Below are 27,787 nucleotides of genomic sequence, written 5' to 3' on the forward strand. Positions count from 1 at the left end.
GGGCGAGTCCCCAGGTCCACCTGGTACCTGCCCCAGGACTATTGGGCGGGGCTAGGGTTACTCCCTACAGGGGGAAGAGTGTAAGAAGACACAGCAGCAACATACAGGCACTGGGAGTCAGTGAGTAGCAGAGGGTGCTACAGACTCATTTATTAAGGAAGCTTGGATTGTCTTTATACCCCCTTCTAAGGTCCCATTGGCTATGGCGGCTGACTCTGTAGCATTGTCCTTTTCTTACTGGTGTCTCTGATCAGAAGTCTCTGTCAGCAGTCTCTGGGTGTGTAGGCAGGCTTGGCTCAGGAAGGAAGTGTCTGCTATGCATGCTCATGCAGGCTGGTCTGGGCACCTGGGTGGGGTGACTGTGGCTTGGGTAGGCTGGCCAGCAGTTTCTCCTACACTTGTAAATTCCCGGGAGTTTCTCTTGCACCAGGTTTTTGCTTGACTGCAAAATATTCCCTTTCAAGTAGTCTCTCTCATTACTCTTCCCCTCACCCCCAACCTGATTGTTCATGTTCACACACCCACACCTCTGTCTGAAGTCTGCTCGCTATATCTCTTCTATTTTCCCTTCCCATGGAGATCTGGATGTCCCCTTTTGAAACCTCCTGGCTACCTAGTCTCTCAGGGTCTATGGATTATAGCATAGTTATCCTTTACTTTACAGATAATCTCTACTGCATTTATACCATATTGTCTTTCTCTGTCTGTGTTACCTCACTCAGAATGACTTTTTTCTGTTCCAGTCATTTGCCTTCAAATTGTATAAATGTACCATATTTTCTTTATCCATTCAACGGTTAAGGGACTGCTGGATGGTTTCCGTATTCTGGCTATTACAAATAAAGTCGCTATGAACATAATTGATCAAGGGTCCTTGTGGTATGATTGAGTATCCTTTGGATATATGCCCCAAAGTAGTACAATTAAATCTTTAGGTGGATTGATTCCTGGTTTTCTGAGGAAATGTCATACTGATTTCCAAAGTGGCTGCATAAGTTTGCACTCCCATATCCTGGCCTACAACTTCTGAAGCAGACTAAAGTTTCTCCTGAGCACAATGCAGATCTAGGGACCCAAGCTTCATCATCTTTACTGGAGGCCAGGCTGGTCTCAAGGACCCCACGTAAGATATTGACCACCTCCCACTTTAGCCTGACCCCAAAACCCCGACTTCACCCTCACCCCTGGGCTCCTTATCCCAGCCTATTGCTATCTAAGAAGTCTTATCAGAGGCCAGGTAGGATCTAGAAACCCCAGATAAGACACTGCCAAACACCCACTAGCAGTCCTTAAAACCAAGCCAACAACTCCAAAATGTATCCCCTCCCCTGGGCTCCACACTAGGGCACAAAACTCTGGGAGCTTTTCCAGAAGCCAGACATATCCCTAGAGCCTGATTTCTCTTTAAGCCTATAATGGCTCCTTGTATTATGGTATCTTTTATCTTGCTCTCCTCTATTCTTCCCCCAACTCAAACTTCCTGCTCCCTGAGGTTCTCCTTACCCCTCCTCTTCTCCCCTTCTCATTCTCCTAGCTCCCCCCTCCTCCCCACATGCTCCCAATTTGCTCAGGAGATCTTGTCCTTTTCCCCTTCTCCAGAGGACCATGTCTGTCTCTCTTCAGGTCCTCCTTGTTTACTAGCTTCTCTGGCAGTGTGGGTTGTAGGCTGGTAATCCCTTATTCTATGTCTAAAATCCACATATGAGTGAGTAACTCTTGGTTCCCTGACTGATAGCTGGGAAATCAGCATGGGACTATTCCAGACCCCATGAACGTGGGTTTCAGTGAGGAGACCTCTGAAATGTATGGGGCCGTTTATAGTAGATCAGTACTTATCCCTAGGATAGGAATAGACTTTGGGAGCCCATTCCACATAGAAGGATACTCCCTGAGCCTAGACACAAGGATGTGGACCTAGGCCCTATCCCAAAGGAGATGACAGACTCTGAAAACCCCTTATGGAAGGCCTCACCCTCCCTGGAGAGTAGAAAGTATATTGGATAGGTAGGATGTTAGTTGGAGGGGGGCAGGAGAGAAGGGAGGCAGAGGGAACTAGGATTGACATGTGAAATAATCTTGTTTCTAATTTAAATAAAAATGGAGAAAAAGAACACAATCAATAACAGGAAGGGTAACATGGCACCATAAGAGGCAAGCTATCCCAAGACAGAAAGATCAGAAAAATCCAACAAAGCACAAACAAAAGAAAAACAACCAAGAGAAATACTCAGTGAAGATGATAGAGGTTCTTTAAAAGGAAATAAAAAAAATACCTTAAAGAAATTGAGGAAAAGATAAAAAAGTGGAAGAAATCAATGAATTCCTAAATGAATTTCAAGAAAGTCAAGGGGGTTGGCAAACAAACATGTGAAGGAAAGTGTTCAAGACCTGAAAATGGAAATAGAAGCAATAAAGAAAACACAAATGGAAGGAATCCTGGAAATGGAAAATTATGGTGAGTGAACTGGAACTACAGATGCAAGCATCACCAACAGAATACAAAGGTGGAAAAAGAATCTCAGGCGTTGAACACACAATAGAGGAAATAGATTCATCGGTCTTCTAAAGAAAATGCTGAATTTTAAAAATTTCTAACATAAAATATCCAGGAAATCTGGGACACTATGAAAAGTTTAAATCATAAGAATGGGAAAAGAAGAACTCAGCTAGTAAATCCAGTGAATATAGTTAACAAAAATCATAGTAGAAAAATTTCCCTATTAAACAAAGACAATCCTATAATGGCACAAGAAGCTTAAAGAACACCAAATAGATTGTATGAAAAAAAACCCTTACCATATAATAATCAAACTACTAAACATATAGAATAAAGAAAGAATATTAAAAGTGGCAAAGAACAAAGAATAACAGTGTCTTATAGTGTGATGAGAAACCAAAAGAAATAGAAATATCTGATGTTGTTTTATAGGGCTCTGGGACCTTCCTGACCAAAACCCCACTGGGACAAATTGAATGTCCGGCACAGGGATTTTTCTTTAATGGCTTGTGATTTCTGGGATTGTCATTATGAACCATCATAATGGTTCTTCCATTTAACTGCAGTTGACTGTACTGGGTCTGCGCAAGTTTCAATCTGTCAATATTCACTCTGTGTAGGGAAATAATTGATGAGACATTAGCCTTTTTCTCAAAAACTATTGACTATAAATGCAGGGGGAGAGGTAATTGCTGTCTTCATTTGTGTCCCTACCAGTGAGCACACCAGACTCAATGGATATACTAATTCTCTTGAACTCTGCGTAGCTCCAGGGATTGACCTAACTAGAGCAGTGAGCAAGTGAAGGGAGACAGATGCATGGACGGATGCAGAAAAGCTGTTATGAGTTGATCTGGGCTCTCTGATGGACAAGAAGCAGCACCCTGAATGCACCACCTATACTATTATATCAAGTTAAACAGGGAGACAACGTTATTGCATGTGCCTGAATGAGTAGACAGGGCTTATGGTATACAGACAAACAAGAACTCAAATTTAGCTTATCTCAGTAGGAGCAGTCTCTGTAGAGGAGCAGTTTTCAATCCATGACATGTTAGGGAAGAAAGCTATGTTGGGCATTTTTCTGCACACACTGTCAACATTCATATAGACTTGAACAAGGCTTTGCCACTTCCAGGGGCTAGGATATTGGACATTGTCATGACCTTTCTCATGTCAATCAACAACATTCTCTTAGGACTTCATTCCCATTCCAAAACTCACTTATAATCATTAAGATAGCCCTGGTGATTGATATATATATATATATATATATATATATATATATATATATATATATGTGAGATAAAGCAGGGAGGTAGTGACACATACCTTTAATACCAGCTCTTAGGAGGCAAAGCTAGGTGGATCTGTGTGAGTTTCCTCTATAGAGTGAGTTCCAGAACAGTAAGGACTACACAGAGAAACACTGTTTCAGAAAACAAACAAACGCAGTGAGGCACAAACCTAAACAAAAAGACATTTATGGAAAAGAGACATGTAGAAAGAAAAGGGTGATGGCAGGGCATGGGAAGTAGATAAAGGAGTGAGGGTGAGTGTAATCAGAACCATTTTATACAGATATGAAATTGGAAAATAAACTGAGTTCTAGGATGTTAAAGGGAAACAATTCAGTCAATGCATTTTACCAACTTAAATTAATGTATCAGTTTTCTATTATTGTAATAAAATACCTAAGGTTGGATGATGTATGAAGAAAAGAGATTCACTGAGCTCAGTCGGGGAGGTTGGTGGTACAAGAGTTGGCTAACCTATCTGCTCATCAACATGACAGGTGGTAATATAGAGGAGCCACATGGAAATATATGGAAAGGGGAGAAATCAGATGGTGAAGACAGGAAACCACAAGTGGAGAAGGACCTTCCACGGTTTTCATAACAGCCAACTCTGGAGAATATAGTCAGTCTTCAGGAGCATCATGAATTCATCCCTAGGGCAGAATTTACAAAGATCTAGTAGTGGAGAGTTGGCAGAACTTCCTTTAGATTTGACCACATAGGTACTGTGCACCTGAAGAACAAGACTTCAACACAGGAATGTACAGGAGACAAACATGGTATGTACTCGCTTAAAAGTGGATATTATCTGTAAAACAAAGGATAACTATGATATAATTCACAGACCCAGAGATGAGGAGTAATAAGGAGGACTTAAAGGGGGTTGTTCAGATCTCCCTGGGAAGGGGAATAGATTTCCATGGGTAGACTTGGGGGCAGGTAGGGATGGGAACATAAGGTGGGAGTGGTGGGGGCCTACTGAAAGAGACACCTGGAAGGGAGCAGGCATTTCAAGGTCAGGTAGAAACCTGGTCCAAGGAAAACTCCCAGGAATCTACAAGGATGACCCCAGCTAAGATTCCAAGATATAATGTAGCCTGAACTGGCCATTTTCTATGACCATGCAAGCCTTCCAATGAAAGGATTGGGACACCAACCCAGCCACATAGATTTTGATCTACAGTCTGTCTTGTCTATTAGATGTGATGGAATTTATGCTTATGCCAATTGTCACCAGAGAGGCTTCATCCAGCAACTTGTGGAAACAGATGCAGAGACCCATAGTCAAACATTAGGATGATCATGGGGAATCCTAGTGGAAAGACTAAGGAAGAATTATAGGAGCCAGGGGGCTTAAGAACACCACAAGAAAACATACAGAACCAACTATACTGGGCTCCTACAAGCTCCCAGAATCTGATCCACATACCAGCAAGCCTGCATGGGACTGATGTAGGATAGTTGGGTTGCTAGGTATTCTTGTGAGACTCCTAACAGTGGGATCAGGGATCATCTCTGACTCTTTTTCTGACTTTTGTGACCTTATTCCCCAAACTGGTCTGCCTTGCCCAGCCTTAATAAAAGGAGAGGTGCTTATTCTTACTGTAACTTGATATGCCATGTTTTGTTGATCCATGGGAGGCCTGCCTTTTTCTAAATAGAAATAGAGAAATAGATGGTGGGCAAAGGAAAATAGGGGAAAGAACTGGAAGGTAAGGTGCAAGGGGAAACTGAGTTAGATTTATAAAATAAATAAATATTAAAAAAGAAAGAAAGCAACCCAACTAAAAGTGGGGTACAGGTCTAAACAATGAATTCTCAAAGGAGAAAACAAATATTTAAGAAGCAGTTGAAATGTTAAACATCTTTCTAAAAATAAAATATCATTTTATTTTAATGATGTTATTATAATTTTTATTTAAAACAATTTGTAAATTTAAAAATATTTTGGTTATATTATTCTTCCACATGTCCTTGCAGATCTTCTCCCCTTCCTAACCATCTAACTTTAAGTTCCTCCAAAAAAATTAAACAAAGTCCCTATACAAAAACAAAACCTAGAAGTGGAAACCAAAACTAAGAAGGTTGATGTCCTTCTGTATGGTGTGAATATATGTTTCTCTTCTTGGCTGATGAATAAAGATGTTTCAGCCAATAGACTGGCAGGATGTATATGTGGGGCTACTAGTCTAGGAGAATTCTGGAAAGAGGAATGCAGAGAGTGAGTTGCAAGAGAGATGCCATGCTATTGGGAAGATAGGATGGCTAGGCATGCTCCAGTGAGCCAAGTCTACGTGGAGATACACAGATTAATACTTATGGGTTATTAATTAAGAGATAGCTAGCCAATTAGAAGTCTGAGAATTAGGCTAATCAATTTGTATTAATATCAGTCTCTATGTGTTTACTTGGGACTAAAGTGTTTTGGGACTGTGTGGGACAGAAACTTCCATCTACAAAACTACTGAAAGATTTTTATCTTATACCAGTCAGAATTACCAAGATCAATAAAAGAAATAACAACTTATGTTTGAGAGGGTATTATATAATAGGAACTCTTCTCCGTTGCTGGTGTGAGTGCATAGCCACTGTGGAAATCAGTGTGGCAGTTCCTCAGGAAGATGGGAATTGATTTACCTCAAGACCTGCTGTACCACTCATGGGCATTTACCTAAAGGATGGTGAATCACACAATACAGACACTTGCTCAACCATAATCATTGCTGGTCTACTCATAATGGCCAGAAATAAGAACAGATTACATGTCCATCAACAGACAAATTGAGACAGTTTTGGTTCACAATAAAATTGAGTGAAAAGTGCAGTTGCCATATCTTTAACTGCTTAATCACCTCTTCAGTCACAGTTACTCTGTGGGGCCTACTGTGGGAATTCCCTGTTTTGTCTTAGTGGAGGTGTCTACATGTGGAATGACATGGGTTCCATTTTCCATTTCTAGCACCCTTACTGAGAAATATACCTATCCCCCAAGCCCAGGGTTTTTCAGTCTGTATTGGCTATTCCACTTCCTTTCCCTCTCTCACAATGTCTTCAGCAATGCCTCATGGTAACGCACTCAATCAGCAGCATAAAAGTGTCCTAACCCTCACGGTACTGCTTAAACTCATGACCATGTTTGCATTCATCATTTGGTGAGGTCTTCATTTCTCTCAGTATTTTGAGATATGTCTTACACATATTGATAGTTTTTAATGATACTTGGTCATTAATTTTTGAGGCTATCTGTTAATTTATGAAAGTAAAATCAATGTGCTTCTTTTTAACCCTCGCCCTCTGATTCCACCTTGGCAAATTACTCATTACTTTCAGGATTTTTTTTTTTATTTTCAGCAGCTCTCTTAGGATGCTTCTTCACAGTGCTCACCACATATTCTCACATATAGTCTTGGGTATATTACCACTGTGCACCCAATGCAACAACAGAGAACAGCAAGAAAGACTGATGAAAACGGTGTGTTCACCATTCACAGGCTCTCTCATAATCTCTTACTAATTTGGTTTTCTTTTAACTTTCCAGGTTCTGTGCCTATGTGTACAGTGAAGAGGGCAGGGTAATATTTCTTCAAAGCCAAGCTGGTGTGTATTAGAAAAGTTTTTAATTTTTATTTTATATGTATAGATGTTTGGCCTACATGTATGCCTGTAGATATGAGTACCTGATATGAGCCTAGTACTCCTGGAGGTCACAGAGGAAGTCAGAAGCCCTGGAACTGGGCATACAGATAGTTCTTAGGCCCTGTGTGGGTGCTGGGAATCAAAGCTGGGTCCTCAGGATGATTAGCCAGTCCTTCTTTACCTGCTTAGGCAACTCTCCAGACCACTATGGAAACATTTTATGAGGAATATGAACAATACCTAATATTATTTGCATATCTAACTATTAGCAACCTGTGTCTTAAAATGTGTCAGAGATGAACCACAGATCCCTTTGTTTAAATAGCTAAGTTCCTAAGATTACTGGATAAAAAGCTAGGATAACTCACCTCATCAAAATAAAAAACTATACAAAGCAAAGGACTGATATGAGGGCTGGAATCAGTGGCTCACACTGTAATCCCAGAACTCCCAGATTGGAGGGAGGAGGATCAGAAGTCCAGGCCTGTCTCAGATACATAGTCAGTTCTGGGCCATCCTGAACTATATCAGATCACATATCAGGATAAATCAAATGTAAAAAAAAGATTGCTTTGAGAAGGATGAGCTGAGCCTGCCAACTCCAGAGGGGATGCAGTAGAATTGGAGAGCTGCTTAGAATCTCTTATCTGAACTACGATATAGTGAGTGAACAGGGAATGAAGAGACAAAAAACCTGCTATGGATTTCCTTCCTCAATATGGAAGAGCCCAGATATCCATCAGAAACCTTTTGGCCCTTTTATTACTCTTACTGAGTTCCCAAAAGACCGTTCTCATTTTTTTCTTTCAGAGCTTCTGTTCCAGCAAGGATTATTTGGAGAGCCATGGTAAAGCAGAATATTGTAACACTGGTCATTATAAGTGCGAGGAAACATGCTGTGGTTATGGGCAGAGGAAATCTCAAAATAGAGTTGTTCTATTAATTTTTGTTTTCCATGCTTCAAGAACTGTGAAGTTAAGTGTTGTCAAATTTGACCTCTGAAGAGAAGTATCATGAGGTAGGAAGCTGGCCAAGAATTGTGGTTCCTCCCTCCCAGTGAAGTGGTTCAAACCCAGCTTCTCGCTGGGCTGTTAGCTATTCCTGAAAACCTACTCAGTTTGGGCAGGAAGAGCATCTTGCAGATGTGAAATGATAACTCCTCTGCTGAGGGCTGAGGGTGTGACCCGAGGTTGGAGGTGTGATTACCCCGATGTGCACAGCTTCAGCGTAGCTGTCTCACGGAAGTGAGTGGGCACATCATGTGGTTTCCCAGATAAAGCAGCTCATGCAGCAAGGAGCCAGGAACATCAGTATATACTGGAAATATATTAATGTTCATCTGTATGTTTTTTTGCACAAAAGTGAAATTAGAAGTAAAAATTAAAGAAAGTGGAAAACCTTTTCCAAATTTCTCACCTTTCTGCTTTATTAGCTGGCTGTGATGCAATTCCATACTTTCCATTTTTTTTCGCTGTACTTCACTCAAAGAACTGCAGTGTGGGTGTCAACCAATTAGTTATGAAGATAGTCTTTTAAGGCAATCATTTTCATTTAAAGACTTTTCTTTACCAGAATCTTAGCACTTTGTAATCAACAGAAGAATTTGCAGATGTGACTTTATTTGGCACCTGAAAGTCATTGGTATGATTCTGCTTCTTTCTAAAACTGAAAAATTGGTATGACTCTGTCTTCACTTTGTATTTAGTTTCTGTTCACTTTGTTGTCCTTGTTTGTCAAACACATTGTAGGCACCATATCTGTTGTACATTCTGCTGTCACAGAGAGGAAGGAAAGGATTTTGATCACGTATCACAGACTCGGAGAGAGAGGAGACAAGCAACACTCAAACATGTGCATGAACTCTGAACTTGCTCAGTGTTCTTCCTGAGAACAACAGCCTCCCATTGAGGATGGAAATCAGAAAAAATATCTCAGCAGAATTAACCTTTATATGAACAGTTTGATGTGAATCCCCAGACCTGATGTCATCCCTGATGTATTCTAGAACAGTAATTTCTCACTGCTGTGGACTTGCAAGGTCTTCAGTTTCACTAATGGTCTCTATTTTATTCTAAAAAACTAAACAAAATGAATAAAACAAAACATAACATACAAACAACAAAAAAGCAACAAAAAACCACTGGCACTCCCAGTATCTTAAGTTTTTTTTTTCTATTAACACAAAATAGAAACAACAACAACAAAGTGGAAGAAGGGTTTATTTTAGCTCATGGTTCAAGGTTATAGTCCTTCATGGCAGGGAAGTCACTGGAGCTGGAGGTTGAGGCAACTGTTCACGTTTCATCTGTTGCAAGAAATAGAGGGAGTGATGAGCATTTGTGCTCAGTTGCTGTCTTCATCTGTATGGTCTGGGATCTCAGCACAGGAAAATGGCATCAGCTACAATGCATGGACCTTCCCACCTCAATTTACCTTCAAATCCCTCAAAGTCATTTTTAGAACTAAATTTAACCTAGACAATCTCTGACAGGTGTGCCCAAGGCCTGTCTCTGCCTGTTTCTGTCATGTCACTAACACTAATCATCACTCCTAGTGGCATGGTGGGATAGAGAACCTAGCTCACTGTGTATGCTGGTTCATTTCAGTTGCTGTAACAGAAAAATAGGCTGAGTAATTTGTAACACAATGAGAGATTTTGGCTTTAGACTTCTTGAGGTTGGAAATCTCAAGCTGAGGTGTCATCATTTAGGCGGAGGCCTCTCATTTGCCAACCCATGACAAGCAGTGACGGGGGGGAGGGGAAGTGTAGATAGGCATGTGTAGAAGAATGAACGGGATGGATGGACTTGCCTCATGATACCTGCTGTCAGGGAAGAGAGGTGGTTTATAGACAAGGTCGGGAACTCAATATATAACAGACCAAGCTGTCATTGCATTTCTGAGTATTCTCTTGTCTCTGCTTCCTGGGATTGCAGCAGTGTGTTGCCATGTATATTTACATGTAAGTTTTTGTTTATATAAACCATATTGAAGTTATCATATACATCACCCCCTCCACACACACAATGTCAACTGATCTAGTAATGTATATAAGTAACAGAGAACTGAGGAGGATGAGGCAGAACAGTGAGTTTGAATCCAGCCTGGGATACATAGTGACATTCAGGCCACTATTAGTTATACAACATGACCCTGTCTGAAACATAGCCTAGAGGCCAAACCAAGCAACTAAGCGAAAAAACAAACAAAAAAACAACAAACAAACCCTTAAAGGGTGAACATGTAGCTCATGGTGTAGCACTTGGGGGCATGCATAAGACCCTGGGTTGATTGCCCAGTCACACTGAAATAACAGTAATGAATTCACCAGATGTAGAATGGTATCAACTTTCATTTTAAGTATTATGTGTAGATTAAAAAGTAGCTCAGAACACACCAAGAAAACCACAATGGATACGTGATCGTCTTTTGGCATTTCTAATATACATTTACTTTCAGTAAATACAACAAAAAAGTAATATTTCTTCTGAAATATTAATGTAAGGCAAAATTCCCCAAAATTATTAAATTTTGAACTAAAGAATTTAGTCATCCCATTTATTCTATATACCCTTTTATTTATATAGAGCTGTTTCAGCCATCTCTTCTAACCAATGGCTTTTTAGAGTTACATTACATTTTAGCTGAAGATATTGGCAGTAATTTCTCTAAATGTATTTTCCTTCATCCTTTCAGTCATCAAACACAGATTATAAACATAATTCTGCTACATGTGAAGTGGGGATCATTTCAAATGTAGGCATGCATAACTCATGCTTCCTATCTTTCGGTATCAGCTCTCAAAATACAATTTCCTCTTTTCACTTTGGTCAAGAGGAGGGGCAGAACTTTAAGAGCTGAAGTATCATGCAGATGGGACACTTCTGCTTTAAACTTGGAGCTTCTGAGGCGATACAGAGCTGGAGAGGACAACTTGTTCCTCATCTTCGATTCCATCCACTTGCATCACCCCCTGCAAGGGGAATAGGTAACAGCTCCTCTGATTTCTTCAGATATCTCTATCACAGGACCATGCTTATTCTAGAGAAATGCTTTTCAGATACAAATGGAATGCATGACAATGACATAGATAAGAAAGACAACTGATCATATTAGAACTCTATTAAATCTGCCTGTGAATATTGGCATTAAACTTCAAGAAATGTATTTTTCTCTTGCTGTGCTATTATTTTCATTTTATGTAATCAAAATTAAGGATGAATAAAATTAATTACTTTGTAATTAGTTCAAGTGGTTTACATAGCTTCTTATGTGCTTTTTAGAATTTTATAATAGGAAACCATTTTATTTTTAGAGAATAAGGGAACTTGTAAATGATTTTAGAAAATTTCATCAATTAAAATGTGTTAGAATTACTAAATATGAATAGAGTCCATCAACAACATTTTACTATTACCTATTCATTGGTGGCCCCTTCAAATACTGTTTAATGGAAGAAACAAAGCAAATTATAAGTAACTCTAATTTAATAATTTGTATACTGATTCCTATTCTAAGAATGAATAATTTATGAGTATTTATACTGCCTACTGATGAATTATCATTCTTTCTACTTTTTTTTTTTTAGACAGAATCCTTCTCTGCAGTTGTGGCTATTTTGCAATTTGATATCTAGATGTTCTGCCCTTAGGGGTCCTCCTGCCTCTGACTCTGAGTTCTGGGACAAAAATCATGTACCATTATAGAAAAATTTTATTCTTATATGGGGTCCTAGAGTAATATCATACACTGTCCTGATTTTTGTGGCATGTTCATGTCCATGGAATCCTTTGCAATTATGAATACAGTTGTTTTGGCTTTAACCAAGGAGACTTTTATTATCACATCTGGAATCTGAAATTTTAACTTCCTTTCATATAATCCTTTGGATATTGTTTCTGGCTTATACTTTTTAAATGTGGTCAAAAGACAACAAGATCATTTTATATCCACATGTGTATCACAACTTTTACAAAAGCCTTAAAAGCAAAGAGATTTGGTTTTAAGCAAGTTTTGAATTTCTGATATGTAATAGTTATAAATTATGTCAGTCACTAGGGTGTCACCAATTTTTTCACAAATTCTTATGGCCCGGTTATTACCTAATCCTTTATTTGGTAATTCAAAGTTTTTCTTTGCATGCACCTCCCAACAATTGTTGATGTGGCAGCTAGTTAAAAATGTTTTTCACGTCTGTGGAAACAAGTCACCTTCCTCACTCTTTACAGGGTTCAGACCCTTAAAGAGTTAACAAACTTCTACGCTACCTAAGCAAAAAATTCTAGAATATTTCTAAAGTTGGACATTTTAATTTTTTCTTTACCTAGACATCATCCCAAGACAAGGTTTTAATTTAAGCCTTCGTTACCTCCTTTCAAGATGAAGAATCAGGAGGTGACTTATTCAAACTCAAGAGTTTTTGAGTCTTCTTCAGAGTCACAGAATCCAGTCAGTCCTGAGGAGACTCAAGGTCCCAGAGATGTTAGACAAAAAGGTGAGTGCTCTCCTCCTACACACTGTTCACACCAGACACTGAAAACTATTCTAGCCTTTCTGCTGAGAGCCAGCTGGTCATAGAGGATTATGGAGGGAAGAATGAAGACTTGAAAGCTTTTTAAAAACTAATCTTTGAGACTGGAAAAATCAATAATTTATTTTGCTTTGTGTTAGTTTTTCATTATTGTTGTTTTTACTGTTGTTGTTGTTTGTTTGAACAAAAGTCTCAAGTAGTCAAGAACAGTCTTGACTATGCTATGTAGCAAAGGGTGGCCCAGAATTCTTAATTCACCTAGCTCAGTCTCTCAAGTTCTGAGGTTACAGTTGTGAGCCGCCTTGCCTGCCTTGAATACATTTTTATGAATTTGAGAAACCATCCAGTTTCAGTTATTTTTATCAAAATATGGTTTAAAATGTGATGCCATTAGCAAGGAGTAACTGTAGTCTAAAGAAACCCTGAATTTTCAGAATGAATAAAATCTTAAAGAAATGCAAAGTGTGTGTTAAAAACAAAGCTGTTACTAAAACAAGATATTCCATGAGTTTCATCAAACTCCAATGCCAACCATCAGCAACCACAGTCAGTTCAGAAGGGAAATCTAAATACTTTACTCTCTATTTCTTTTGCCCTTAAATTTTGTCATATATAAACTCTAACCTGAACATTTTAACTACATTAGTGTGGTGATAATGAGAGGAGGGGACCCTAGAACCCAAGACCTCAAATGCACAAGGTTAGATATCTTAATTCCAGAGAAAAACGAAATTAATGGACAAGAAAAGAGCTGACTTCTAGGAACTCTTTAAGGATGGGCCCTTACAGAGTTCAGAATAGTCATACTGGCTTCCGGTTTCTCAAGCCATTGGTTGATATTTCCTTCCTCTTTGTGCTTAGTTGTGATCTCTTGGTGGGTTCCTAATTACTGTCTGGGGTTCCCTACTGCATCTTGCTTATGCCTTCAGTAGTTTGTAAGATGAACTTTTGACACCGTGTGCACCTGCATGAGGCAGCTCAAGCTTGTCATTCCAGCTGCCTGTGAGGCTGAGTCAGAAAGACTGAGATCTCAAGGCTGAACTGGCAAAAATTATCTGAAGTCATAAAAAAATGCTTCTATACATAGGGTATAAACAGAATGGGTATATGTCATCCAGAAATGTAAAATTTTAAGCTTTTCTGTTTACAGTTTATTAGAATTTATTAATTACATAAAATAATTGGCTTCATTATGACTTTTGTATATGCATATGATTTATTGATCATCTTTACTCCATTATTATTATATTCTGTTCCCCCTTCCTTCTGTTACCCTTCCAGTCCATCCTAACCCTTCTTCTTTGATGTATTGTCTGTATTGTTTACTTTCTATTTAATTATTAGTTGCATGTTTGCATGTGCATATGTAATTTGTGATTCCATTTAGCATTGTTCTCCTGCGTATGTTTTAACTCTGACCACCTGGTGTAGGAATGATTTTGTATTCTGGAATTAGAGTTATCATCCATGTGTTCCATATGATGCCCCAGGTTATGGCTAGTGATGGACCATGGGGTGATCCTGGTGATGGTTTGCTTACCAATTTTGATGTCTTTAGGAGTGTTTAATCTCCTTACATCTCATTGCAGTGGCTCTCGGGATCCTTTGCTTACTGTTGATGATGGCAATCTCAGTGTGGCTGATATACAGTGAGTAATTCAAATACAACATTTGTCTAGGTAATTTCAATGGACACTAATTATGTCACAAAGATCATACTTTGTCCACTATGTCTGTCACCAGGTGACATTACAGGAGGCCTGGAATTTGTGAGTTTTTAACTTCCCCTTGACCTCTGAACCATTGGACATTACGGTGACTCTTGGGCTGCCTTGGGCTGCCTCATTCTGTCTAACTCATGATCATATTCCTTCTGATAACAGATGTGTTTGTTATATTCTGCTTTTGGAGCTCAGGTGGTTATGAATGTGACATATACATACTGTAAGAAATAGCTGTACAAAACACATTATGCCATTTTGTGAATTTTTGCCCCATGTCATATTCAGGACACAGGTAAGTGAAAAGACTGGATCTGTAAACAAAAGTTTGTAAGAAGTTCTGGAGCTTCATCTTTATCTTTTATTTAATGTCAACACTTCCTTGAGAAAAAACTACTGATGGGAAGGGCTACAACACAGCTGCATATTTGCATGGTATTATCTCTCTTCTGGTTATTCCATCTGATAACTCTGCTATTATTTCATGTTTCTTAGATTGAATATTCATGGTGTGTTAGGTCTCTCTGAATATTTTACTTAAGTATTTATTTGTTAGTTTTTGTTGGGGAAAATGAAGTAATCAGAACATATGTTTCTCCCACAAAAATATTATTTAGCTATTTCATCTACTTTACACTGAAGTTGCAAATAGTGAAAAATTCATGTTTCCATTCTTCTTTTTAAAATTTATTTATTAGTTCTAGTTAGAGAACAAGCTTGTTTCACATGTAAGTCCCTTCTCCCTCTCCCTCCCCTCACCCCCATCCATCCCTCCCCACCCCCACCCCAGCCACCCCCCACCCCATCCACCCACCACTCCCCAGGCAGGGTAGGGCCCTCAACAGGGGCTCTGCAAAGTCCACCAAATCTTCCTGTGCTGGTCCTGAGCCCTTCTCCATGTGTCCAGGGCCAGAGTATAACCCTTCAGGAGGAATGGGCTCTCAAAGTCCCTTCTTGCACCAGGGAAAAATACTAATCCACCACCAGAGGCTCCCTGGAGTGCAGAGGCCTCCTTATTGACATCCATGTTCAGGGGTCTGGATCAGTCTTGTACTGGCCTCCCCGACAGCATCTGGGGTCGATGTGCTCTCCCTTGTTCAGGCCAACTGTTCCTGTGGGTTTCTCCAACCTGGTACAGACCCCTTCGTTCTTCATTCCTCCCTCTCTTCAACTAAATTCCTGATTTCAGCTCAGTGTATATCTGTGGATGTCTGTCTCTGCTTCCATCAGCCACTGGATGAGGGCTCTAGGATGGCATAAAGAGAAGTCATCAATCTCATTTTAGGGGAAGGGCTTTTGGGTTATCCTCTCCACCATTGCCTGGATTGTCAGATTGTGTCATCCTTGTAGGTCTCTGGAGATCTCCCTGGTTCCAGATCTCTTCTCGGACCTATAGTGGCTCCCTCTGATATGGTATCTCTCATCCTGCTCTCTTTCCTCTATTCTTCCCCCAACTCAATGTTTCTGCCCCTCCATTTCCTCTCCTCTTCTCCTCTTCTCTTGCTCTTATTGTAGCAGCTCCTTCCCCCCTACCCTCATGCCCCAATTAGTTCGGGAGTTCATGCCACTTCCATTCCTGGGGACTATTTATCCCTTAGAGTCCTTCATGTTTCCTAGTTTCTTTGGTGAAGAGCATTATAGACTGATAATCCTTTGCTCTATGTCTAAAATTCATATATCAGTGAGTACATACCATGTTTGTCTTTTTGTGACTGGGTTACCTCACTCAGGATGGTTTCTTCTAGTTCCATCCATTTGCCTGCGAATTTCAAGATTCCATTGCTTTTTTTCTGCTGAGTAGTACTCCATTGTATAGATGTACCACATTTTCTCAATCCATTCTTCAGTTGAGGGGCATCTAGGTTGCTTCTGGCTTCTGGCTATTACAAACAATGCTGCTATGAACATGGTTGAACATATGTCCTTGTTGTATGAATATGCACTATTTGGGTAAATACCCAAGAAAGGAATGGCTGGATCTTGAGGTAGACTGATTCCCATTTTTTCTGAGCAACTGCCATACTGATTTCCAGAGTGGTCTTACAAGTTCGCACTCCCACCAGCAATGGAGGAGTGTTCCTTTTTCTCCGCATCCTCTCTAGCATAGATTGTCATTGGCATTTTTGATTTTAGCCATTCTGACAGGTGTAAGGTGGTATCTCAGAGTTGTTTTGAGTTGCATTTCTCTGATGGCCAATGATTTTGAGCACTTTCTTAAGTGTCTTTCAGCCATTTCAGATTCCTCTGTTGAGAATTCTCTATTTAGTTCTGCACCCCACTTTTTAATTTCATTGTTTGGTGTTTTGGTGGCTAGCTTCTTGAGCTCCTTATATATTTTGGAAATCAGTCCTCTGTCAGATGTGGGATCGGTGAAGATCTTTTTCCATTCTGTGGGTGGTCATTTTGTCCTACTGACTGCTTCCTTTGCCTTGCAGAAGCTTCTCAGTTTTAGGAGGTCCCATTTATTAATTGCAGACCTCAATGTCTGTGCTACTGGTGTAATGTTCAGGAAGTGGTCTCCTGTGCCAATTTGTTCAAGGGTAATTCCCACTTTCTCTTCTAGAAGATTCAGTGTGGCTGGATTTATGCTGAGATCTTTGATCCATTTGCACTTAAGTTTTGTGCATGGTGACAGGTATGGATCTATCTGCAATTTTCTGCATGTCCGAATCCAATTGTACCAGCACCATTTGTTGAAGATGCTATCTTTTTTCCATTGTATAGATTTAGCACCTTTGTCAAAAATAAGGTATTCGTAGGTGCGTGGGTCAATATCAGGGTTTTCAATTCGATTCCATTGGTCTATCTGTCTATTTTTGTGCCAATACCAAGCTGTTTTCAGAACTATGGCTCTATAGTAGAGCTTGAAGTCGGGGATGGTGATGCCTCCAGAAGATCCTTTATTGTAAACAGTTATTTTGGATATTCTGGGTTTTTTATTTTTCCATATAAAGTTGAGTATTGTTCTTTCAATGTCTGTGAAAAACTGTGTTGGGATTTTGATGGGGATTGCATTGAATCTGTAGATTGCTTTTGGCAGGATTGCCATTTTTACTATGTTAATTCTACCTATCCAAGAGCATGGGAGATCTTTACATTTTCTGGTATCTTCTTTAATTTATTTCTTTAAAGTCTCAAAGTTCTTATTGTACAAGTCTTTCACTTTTTTGGTTAGTGTTACCCCAAGATATTTTATGTTGCTTGTGGATATTGTGAAAGGTGATGTTTTCATGATTTCTTTCTCATTGGATTTATCATCTGTATATAGTAGGGCTACTGATTTTTTGAGTTAATTTTGTATCCTGCTACCTTGCTGAAGGTGTTTATCAGCCGTAGGAGTTCCCTGGTAGAGTTTTTCGGGTCACTAATATAGACTACTATGTCGTCTGCAAATAATGAAAGTTTGGCGTCATCCTTTCCAACTTGTATCCCTTTGATCACCTTTTCTTGTCTTATTGCTATAGCCAGAACTTCAAGTACATTATTGAAGAGATATGGAGAGAGTGGACAGCCTTGTCTTGTTCCTGATTTTAGAGGAAACGCTTTGAGTTTCTCTCCATTTAGTTTGATGTTGGCTATTGGTTTGGTGTATGTTGCATTTATCATGTTTAGATATGTTCCTGTTATTCCTGTTCTCTCCAAGATCTTTATCATGAAGGGATGCTGGATTTTGTCAAAGGCTTTTTCAGTGTCTAGTGAGATGATCATATGGTTTTTCTGTTTCAGTTTGTTTATATGGTGGGTTAGATTGATGTATTTTCGTATGTTGAACCATCCTTGCATCCCTGGGATGAAGCCTACTTGATCATGGTGGATGATTTTTCTGATATGTTCTTGGATTCAGTTCTCCAATATTTTATTGAGTATTTTAGCATTGATGTTCATGAGGGATATCGGTCGGTAGTTCTCTTTCTTAGTCATATCTTTGTGAGGCTTGGGTATCAAAGTGATTGTAGCCTCCTAGAAAGAGTTTGGCAATATCCCATCTGCTTCTATTGTGCGGAACAGTTTGAGGAGTACTGGAATTAGCTCTTGTTTGAATTTCTGGTAGAATTCTGCAGTGAAGCCATCTGGCCCTGGGCTTTTTTTGGTTGGGAGGCTTTTGATGACTGCTTCTATTTCATTAGGGGTTATATGTCGATTTAAACTGTTTATCTGATCTTGATTTAATTTTGGTAAGTAATATTTATCCAGAAAGCTGTCCATTTCCTTTAGATTTTCCAATTTTGTGGAATACAGGTTTTCAAAGTATGACCTGAAGATTCTCTGGATTTCCTCAGTGTCCGTTGTTATATCCTCCTTTTCATTTCTGATTTTGTTAATTAGCATGCTCTCTCTCTGCCTTTTGGTTAGTTTGGCTAGAGGTTTGTCTATCTTATTGATCTTCTCAAAGAACCAACTCTTTGTTTCATTGATTCTTTGTACTGTTTTCCTAGTTTCTACTTTGTTGATTTCGGCTCTCAGGTTGATTATTTCCTGGTGTCTACTCCTCCTTGGTGTGTTTGCTTCTTTTTGCTCTAAAGCTTTCAGTTGTTCTGTCAATTCTCTAATGTGACTTTCCTCCAGTTTCTTCATGTGGGCACTTAGTGCTATGAACTTCCCTCTTAGCACTGCTTTCAGAGTGTCCCATAAGTTTGGGTATGTTGTGTCTACATTCTCATTAAATTCTAGGAAGTCTTTAATTTCTTTTTTTATTTCTTCCTCAACCCAGGAATGGTGCAATTGGGTGTTGTTATTCATTTTCCACGAATATGTAGGTTTTCTGCAATTCATATTGCTGTTGAATTCTAGCTTTAATGCATGGTGGTCTGATAAGATACAGGGGGTTATTTCAATTCTTTTGTAACTGTGGAGGTTTGCTTTGCTGCCAGCCATGTGGTCAATTTTTGAGAAGGTTCCATGTGGCGCTGAGAAGAAGGTATATTCTTTTGTGTTTGGATGGAATGTTCTATAGATATCTGTTAAACCCAGTTGGGTCATAACTTCTGTCAGATCCTTTGTTTCTTTGTTAAGTTTCTGTCTGGTGGTCCTGTCTAGTGGTGTAAGGGGGGTGTTGAAGTCTCCTACTATAAGTGTGTGTGGTTTTATGTGTGGTTTGAGCTTTAGTAATGTTTCTTTTACAAATGTGGGTGCTTTTGTATTTGGGGCATAGATGTTCAGGATTGAGACTTCATCTTGATGGACTTTTCCTGTGATGAGTATGAAATGTCCTTCTTCATCTCTTTTGATTGCTTTCAGTTTAAAGTCTAATTTGTTAGATATTAGGATTGCTACACCAGCTTGTTTCTTGAGCCCATTTGATTGGAAAATTTTTTCCCATTACTCTGAGGTATTGCCTGTCTTTGAAATTGAGGTGTGTTTCTTGTAAACAGCAAAAGGATGGAGTCTGTCTTCGTATCCATTCTGTTAGCCTATATCTTTTTATGGGTAAGTTAAGGCCATTGACATTTAGGGATATTAATGTCCATTGTTCATTGGTTCTTCTTTGTTTTGGATTTATTTTTGGTGGTGTCATTGCATGTGGATTTCGCCCTCCTGTTTCTTTTTGTGTTTGGTAAAATTAGATTATCTATTGGCAGTGTTTTTGTGAGTGTAGTTATGTTTGTTGGGTTGGAGTTTTCCTTCCAGAACCTTCTGTAGTGCTGGATTTGTGGATATGTATTTTTTAAATCTGTTTTTGTCATGGAATATCTTGTTTTCTCCATCTATAGTGATTGAAAGTTTTGCTGGGTACAGTAGTCTGGGTTGACATCCATGCTCCCTTAGTGCTTGTAGTGTATCTATCCAAGACCTTCTGGCTTTCAGAGTTTCCATTGAGAAATCGGGTGTGATTCTGATTGGTTTGCCTTTATATGTTACTTGGCCTTTTTCCTTTGCTGCTCTTAATATTTTCTCTTTATTCTGTAGATTTGGTGTTTTGATTATTATGTGTTGGGGGGGACTTCTTTTTGTGGTCCAGTCTGTTTGGTGTCCTATAAGCTTCTTGTACTTTCATAGGCATATCCTTCTGTAGGTTGGGGAAGTTTTCTTCTATGATTTTTTTTCTAATATGTTTTCTGTACCTTTGAGCAGTGTTTCTTCACCTTCTTCTACACCTATTATTCTTAGGTTTGGTCTTTTTACGGTGTCCCATATTTCCTGGATATTTTGTGTTAGGGATTTGTTGGACTTGAGGTTTTCTTTGGTTGATGAATGTATATCCTCTAGCGAGTCTTCAATAGCTGAGATTCTCTTCATTCTCTTGGATTCTATTAGTTATACTCATGTCTTTAGTTCCTGATTGTTTATCCAGCCTTTCCATTTCCAGCATGGCCTCATTCTGTGTTTTCTTTATTGTGTCTATTTCAGCTTTCATGCTTTGAACTGTTTCAAGAGCTTCCTTCACTTGTTTGGATGTTTTTTCTTGGCTTTCTTTAGATTCTTTAAGAGATTTGTTTATTTCTTGAATTTTTTGGTTTGTCTTTTCCTCCATTTTGTTTAATTTTTTGTTTGCTTTTTCTTCTATTTCTTTAAGGGATTTTCTTGTTTCCTCTTTAAAGGTCTCTATCATCTTGCTGAGATAATTTTTGAGGTCCATCTCATTTTCATGCTCTGTGTTTGGCTTTTCAGATCTTGCTGGAGTGGAGTCCCTAGATTCTGGTGGTTTCATATTGGTCTTTCTGTTGTTTAGTGAAATCTTATTCTGTCTTCTTCCCAGGTGCAGGTGGGGTCTCTCTATCTCCTTTTGTGACCCAGTGGTGTGTGGTGGCCAGGAATTCAATGTCCACAACTCTGGATGGTCTTGCCTCTCCTGGTAGTCTCCTCACAAGTTCCTGGGTCGGTCGGTGGAATGGACGAGTGGAGTGCTAGCAGATTCAGGGAGCAGGGAGCTCCTCCCTGCCTGGGTGTGTCTACGCCAAGTCCGCAGGCGCAGGCAGTGGGGGGGGGGTCCTGGGTGAGTGATGTTTTGGGCAGGAGTTGGGTAAGGGCAGAGACTCACCTAGTTCCTGGGTTGGTCGTAGAAAGGCCATGTTTCCATTCTTATAGTGAGTTAACTGAAGTGTTATTTTTTAAGTGTAAAAATTGCATTTAAAGTAATGATACATGTTGGTTGCCAACATGAAGCTTTTTCTCTAATATTAAATTTGGTAATGACTCCTTATGGGCATTATTTTACTTTATTTGCTACTACTTTTAGTTTTTCAGTATAGTCAAGAAAAACATAAACTGCAGAAAACTCTTAACAATCTCCAGGAGTCCCTCAGCATGTAAAGCATCACCTCCTTAATGGAATAAATGCTGAGAAATAAATTAATAGAATGTGATGCACTCAAAGATCATCTGGACTCCCTCAACAGAGAATGGCATAGATGCTGAGGGAAAGCTGTTTTAGATTGCATACAGTGCACAGGTACTGGGAATCTTGAATACAGAATTGCAATATTATGTGTTGTTTCTTCTCCAGAAGGTTTGAAGTCTAATTAGCAGCTTACAATACTGGTGATCTGTGGGTTAATGGTTAGTGTTTCCTTACCCCATCAACAGCCCAGAAACCTAGAAATCCCTGTTTGATTAGGAGACTCTTATAATTTCTAGAACCCAGTGGCCATTCCCCCACTTGTGCTGTTCCCAGGGGATGGACTCACAAGAACCCTTATAATTCAGTTTGTTTTGATTTATGAGCAAATCCAAGTCTCCAACTTTGTTCCTGATGAACATGGATGTTTCCAGTAAGAGTATATTTACCAAGTATTTTTGGATAAAATAGAATAATGGTGTTTACATGATTGCAGTCATAAATAAAAGTGTGCATTTCCTCATTACTTGCTATCAAATAAGTTGCCTGTTTGTTACCAACAATGCACATAGGAGCTTCATCATGGAGCCCACATTTTTGAGCTTCTGTTAGTGACTCCATTAATAATGGTAAAATAATGAAAATGTGTGTTATGAGAAAATTGCCCTACCTTGCACCATGAGTGGTTATCTTTAATTGACTGCTTATTAATTATCATGAACAACTGTTCAGGATTTAGAGTTTACAGAGAGCTTTTGCATATGATCTCAACTCATGGTAGGGGTTGGCAATCTTCATTATGCAAGGACTAATAATATCTTTAAAACTGGTGCATGAAAATATCTCAAAGAAAAAACCACCAAAATAATCTTTGAAACATTCCAGATTCATCAAAAATGTTTTTGTTATGATTTTGGAATAAAATAACTATCATCTCTGAATATAGCATCTTTCTGTAATGCTTTTGATTAGAAGGCCCAGGCAGTAGTATTGTAAGTTTGAAGACAGTCTAGGCAGTACCAGCAAATTCCAAGCCAACTTGAGCTACACAGTGCTATCACTTCACAGAACAAGTCAGAGATAGTTCCTTAATAGATTGGGGCCAATCACAACACTGTACCAAGTAATCATATTGAATTGTTATTGCTACACAAACTGCAAACATTTTAATTCTTAAGCTTCACATACTTGGGGGATGTGTATATACCCTTGAAGGCATCACCACAAACACCAGAACAAACTATCATCTTCAAAAGCTTCTTCATATGTCTCTTATTTGTCTTAAGGAAAGAGTATTTAACATAGACCTCAGTATAACTGAGTGCACAGTTGATTATGGTCACTGGGGGCACTGTGCATTAATGTGGCACTGTGGGAATTGTGCATCCTTCATATAACTGCCTCTGAGTAGCAAGTGCTAGCTCTCCAACCCCCAGCCCCTGGGATGTTACAAGTCTCTGCTTCTTAGACATGACTCTCATAGAAACCTCATCCGAGTGGAATTATAAAGTATGGTCCTGGGCTAGGCATGTTTCACTTTGCATCCTCAAATACATCCATGCTTCTCTGACAGACTTCCTTGTAGACTTCTGAGAAACGGAGGGTTTGCAATGGCCCTGCTGTCTCTTCAGAAATGAACCTGCTCATAACAGATGCTGTTTGCTGACACTAAGTGGGCAGCAGTCAGGAGTCACCTGGGAGATTCTTAAAGAACACTTGGCTACTTAGGTCAGGATATCTCTTTTGGGGTATAGATGTAAGAGATGGTTTCACTGTGTAGTCCTGGCTGCTTTGGAATTTACTTGTTAGTATTGTGTGATATTTTGTTTGTGTTCTGACAAGTACAGCTTGCTTGGAGATCAGAGAAAGGAGCTAGCTTCTAGTTAACCATAGAGGCCAGGCAGTGGTGCATTGTTTAATCCCAGGTCTTGGGAGGTGGAAGCAAGAATCAGGAGTTCAAGGCTATCCAGGTTTACAGGAGATTGAACCAGTCTAAAAGAGAAACAGTACAGGCCAGTGGTAGTTCACACCTTTAATCCCAACACCTGGGAGGTTCATGCCTTTGATCTCAGCAGCTGGGAATTTGAAGCTTTGATCCCAACACATGAGAGGCCTCACCCTCTTGGAGACTGAATGTTATGTGAACATTCTGTGAGAAGGAGCTGTGCAAAAAGAAATGATGGCTTTCTTTTCATTTGTCCTCAGTCTGTATTAAAGACATGGTTGTGTGAAAGGCTAGATGTGTACAGAGACATTAAAGCTTCAGCCTTATTGGATTCCTTTACATCTTTGGTGGAAATCACTCCCAGGCTGTGCCAAAACTTAACTACATTCGTGGGTATCATGCTTTCCATCTGGTCCAATGAGAATTGTGTCGTATTTCTCATGTTTCTTATTTAGATTTCCAATGTATGTTAAGTGTTTGCTGAATATTTTATTTAGGTATTTATTTGTAAGTCTTGGTCTGTGAAATAAAATGAAGTAATTTGAAGATATGTTACTTCCACCATAATTTTATTCAGCTGTATCGTATACAGTGTGAATATATCAAATTCACACTGAATTTGTAGATAGAAATTCCTGTTTCCACTTTTTAGTAAGTTAATTGAAGTGTTTATTTCTAAATGTCAAAATAACAAAGTAATGATATGTGTTAAATGTCAACATATGCTTTCTCTTTTATCTTAAGTTTCAATATTTATAACTTATGAGCATTTTTGGTGTTACATATTTGCTATTAATTTTAGTTTTGCAGTGCAGACAAGAGAAACATGGACAGGAGAATATCCTAAAAAAACTCTACCAAATGGACTACATCATGAAAAATGAATGCAACTTAAAAGAACAAATTTTCAATAATAAGTCTACTGAGTGTGATGCCCTCAAAGATCATCTGAACTCTGTCAACAGTGAATGGAAGAGATGCTATGGGGAAACTAAGATTGTTTTAGATTGCATACAGCACACAGGTATGGAGGAGATCATGAATAAAGAATTAAATTATTCTGTATTGTTTCCTCTCACTAAACTTTGACGTCAAATTAGCAGGCTATGATGGGGTTTCCTTATACAGTGCAGGGGCCTGGAACTCTAGAAATTCCTGTCTGATTTAGGAGAATCTTATAGTTTCTAGAATTTCAGTGGCCATTCTGGCTCCTAATGCCCCTAGGAGATGGAAAATCAGGTCAGCACCCTTGAGAATTCAGGTTGTTTTGCTACATGAGCAAATCCAAGTGTCCAAATCTGTTGCTGACAGAAAATGGAAATTTCCAGTTAGAGCCTATTTATCAAATATTTAGGCCAAACATAAGTGTGTGTGTGTGTGTGTGTGTGTGTGTGTGTGTGTGTGTGTGTGTGTGTGTGCTTCCCTTTTCACACAGAAGGTCTGTTTGCAATGAAATTATCCTTCCTGCAGTGCACATGGCAGCTTCCCCATGGTGCCTACACTCATTAATCTCAATTAGTGACATTGTTAATGATGCAGAAAAGATGAAATATCGTGTTACAAGGAACCTTTCTTACTTTGCACCATGACTAATTAGCACAGCTTGCCAATTATTATTAACTATTTGTTCACAGATTATGGGTTACAAAGACATTTTATATGAACTCACTGTGTTGGGATAGTTGGAGTTGACAATATTCATTTAGTAAGGACTAATATTATCTTTAAAACTGATAGGTTATAATGCATACAACAGGAAAAGAAAAATAAAAAGCTCCAAAAATATTTTTTGAAGCATTTCAGAGTCATTAAACATGTTTTCTGTTACTATTTTAGAATAAAATAATTGCCATTATTCAATGATAGCATAATGCTGCAATGCTTGTGCTTAGGAGTCTGAGAAAGGAGCATTGTAAATTTGAGGAGAGTCTAGGCAGCCCAGCAAATTACAGGTCTTCCTGAGCTACACTGTGATACATCTTCATAGAAAAACAAAGGTTGGGGATAAAGCTCACTATAGACCACATCCATCCCCAACACCTCACCAAACAAAATAATTATACTGAGATGTTGCTACACAAAGTGCATACATTTTAATATTCCCAACGTGACACATCTGGGCATGTGGGGATACCATTGGAGGTGTTACCACAATAAAAAGAACAAATCATTCCCTTCCAAAACATCTTAATGTGTTTCCTAAGGTAAGAAATTTAATAGAGACCACAGCACAGATCTAAGTGTACAGTAGTATGTGGGTCACTGTGGGTACTGTGTGTTACTCCAGACCTAGAATTCTGTCATCTGTGCAACTGCCTCTGAGCAGGAAGTGCTCATTTTCCTTCCCTCCAGCTCTCAGCATTTTACAAGTCTTTGATCCATAGAACTGGGCTGTGGTAGAAACATCTTCTGAGTGGAATCATAAAGTATGGTCCTGAGAGTGGCTTGTTTCCTTTGCATCTATCCTCTAATTCACCCATTCTTCTCTGAGGGACTCTCTTGCATACTTCTGAGAAAGGCAGGAGATTGATTGAAAAGACCCTGCTGTCTCTTTAGTAATGGGTCTCATAACCGATGTTGTGGTACTGACACTAAGTGAGCAACAGGCAGGAGTAGCCTGGGAGACTCTTACTGCACAGTGGGTCACATGGGTCAGGATCTCCCTTTTGGGTGTTTGGATGTGAGACGTGGTTTCATTCTGTAGCCTAGGCTGATTTGAAATTCACTGTAACCCAGGATGTCCTGGATTTCACTACTCAGCCAAGGATGGCCTCACACTGGTGGTGATCCTCCTGACTCACTCTGTGGAGTGCTGGGGTTACAGCCATAAAACATGCCAGGCAAGATTTACTTCCCTTTAAAGGCTAAATAGCTTTCCATTTTGTGTATGTGCTACATTTTCTCTACATTTTCACCAAGAAAGAACACTAAAGTTGTTTTCATTATCTCTATTGTGATAAACAGTGCTGTATAGAGCATGGGTGTGCAGGGGTCTTTTAGCATTCTAGAAACTTAATTTCTGAGAACTGTGAGATTTTACTTTATTATATAGGCTTTTTGCCCTGGTGTGTATGTGGGGGACTATGAGAGCCCATCCCACTTGAAGGGATGCACTCTGTCTCTGAACACATGGGGAGGGACCTAGGCCCAGCACAGGAAGATTTGGTGAACTTGGTGGAGCCCCGGTTGGGGACCCCACCCTGCCTGGGGAGTGGTGGGTGGATGGTGGGGGTAGGTTGGAGCTGGGGGAGAAGGAATGGGGGTGAGGGGAGGGAGAGGGAGAGGGGAATTACATGTGAAACAAGCTTGATCCCTAACATGAATTAATAATAATAAAAAGAAAAAAAATACATTGATCTGAAAACAAAGTACCAGAAAATAAGAATTTTCACCATTCCCTTCTCTGTTGCAGGTAAACGTGTTGAAGGACACTGGTTCTGCTGTGGCATAAAATGTTATTATTTCATCATGGACAATAAAAGCTGGAATAGATGCAAACAGACCTGTGAGGACTGCAGCTTATCCCTTCTGAAGACAGATGATGATGATGAACTGGTACCGTAGACTCTTACATATTTCCTTATTCTTAGATTCCTTCTCTAACAATTGGATAATGAGATTTGAGCCTAGTTGGGTTTTTCAAAAAAGAAAGTCCTTCAGGGGTTGGTTGTAGGTGGTTTTCTTGTAATGCGAGCAAGAACCATGCATTAAGAGTTTCCCAGTCCATTCCTTTCTGCTCTCCATTTGGTGTCAGGACACAGGGTCTGTTCTGAGGACACTGTTACTAAAGAGACAGTTGTCTTTTAAATCTCCCCACTTTCTTAGGAGTTTGCAAGAGAGTCACTCACAGAGGCATGCCTTCCCCTGATGAAGTTTAACCATTT

At 39.3% G+C, this 27,787-nt stretch overlaps 1 protein-coding gene across 1 annotated transcript; it reads left to right on the forward strand.

Moving 5' to 3' along the window:
* The first annotated feature begins 6,852 nt into the window (after window positions 1-6,852).
* LOC100750803 (killer cell lectin-like receptor 2) lies at window positions 6,853-27,467 on the forward strand. The gene is made up of 6 exons (XM_035448728.1): window positions 6,853-6,947; window positions 7,334-7,367; window positions 14,520-14,610; window positions 21,860-21,927; window positions 24,774-24,927; window positions 27,316-27,467. Exons 1-6 carry the CDS (start codon window positions 6,853-6,855, stop codon window positions 27,465-27,467), a joined length of 594 nt encoding a protein of 197 aa, XP_035304619.1.
* The last annotated feature ends 320 nt before the right edge of the window (window positions 27,468-27,787 follow it).

The sequence above is a fragment of the Cricetulus griseus genome, chromosome 8 (assembly GCF_003668045.3).
Source record: "Cricetulus griseus strain 17A/GY chromosome 8, alternate assembly CriGri-PICRH-1.0, whole genome shotgun sequence".
Lineage (NCBI taxonomy): Eukaryota > Metazoa > Chordata > Mammalia > Rodentia > Cricetidae > Cricetulus > Cricetulus griseus.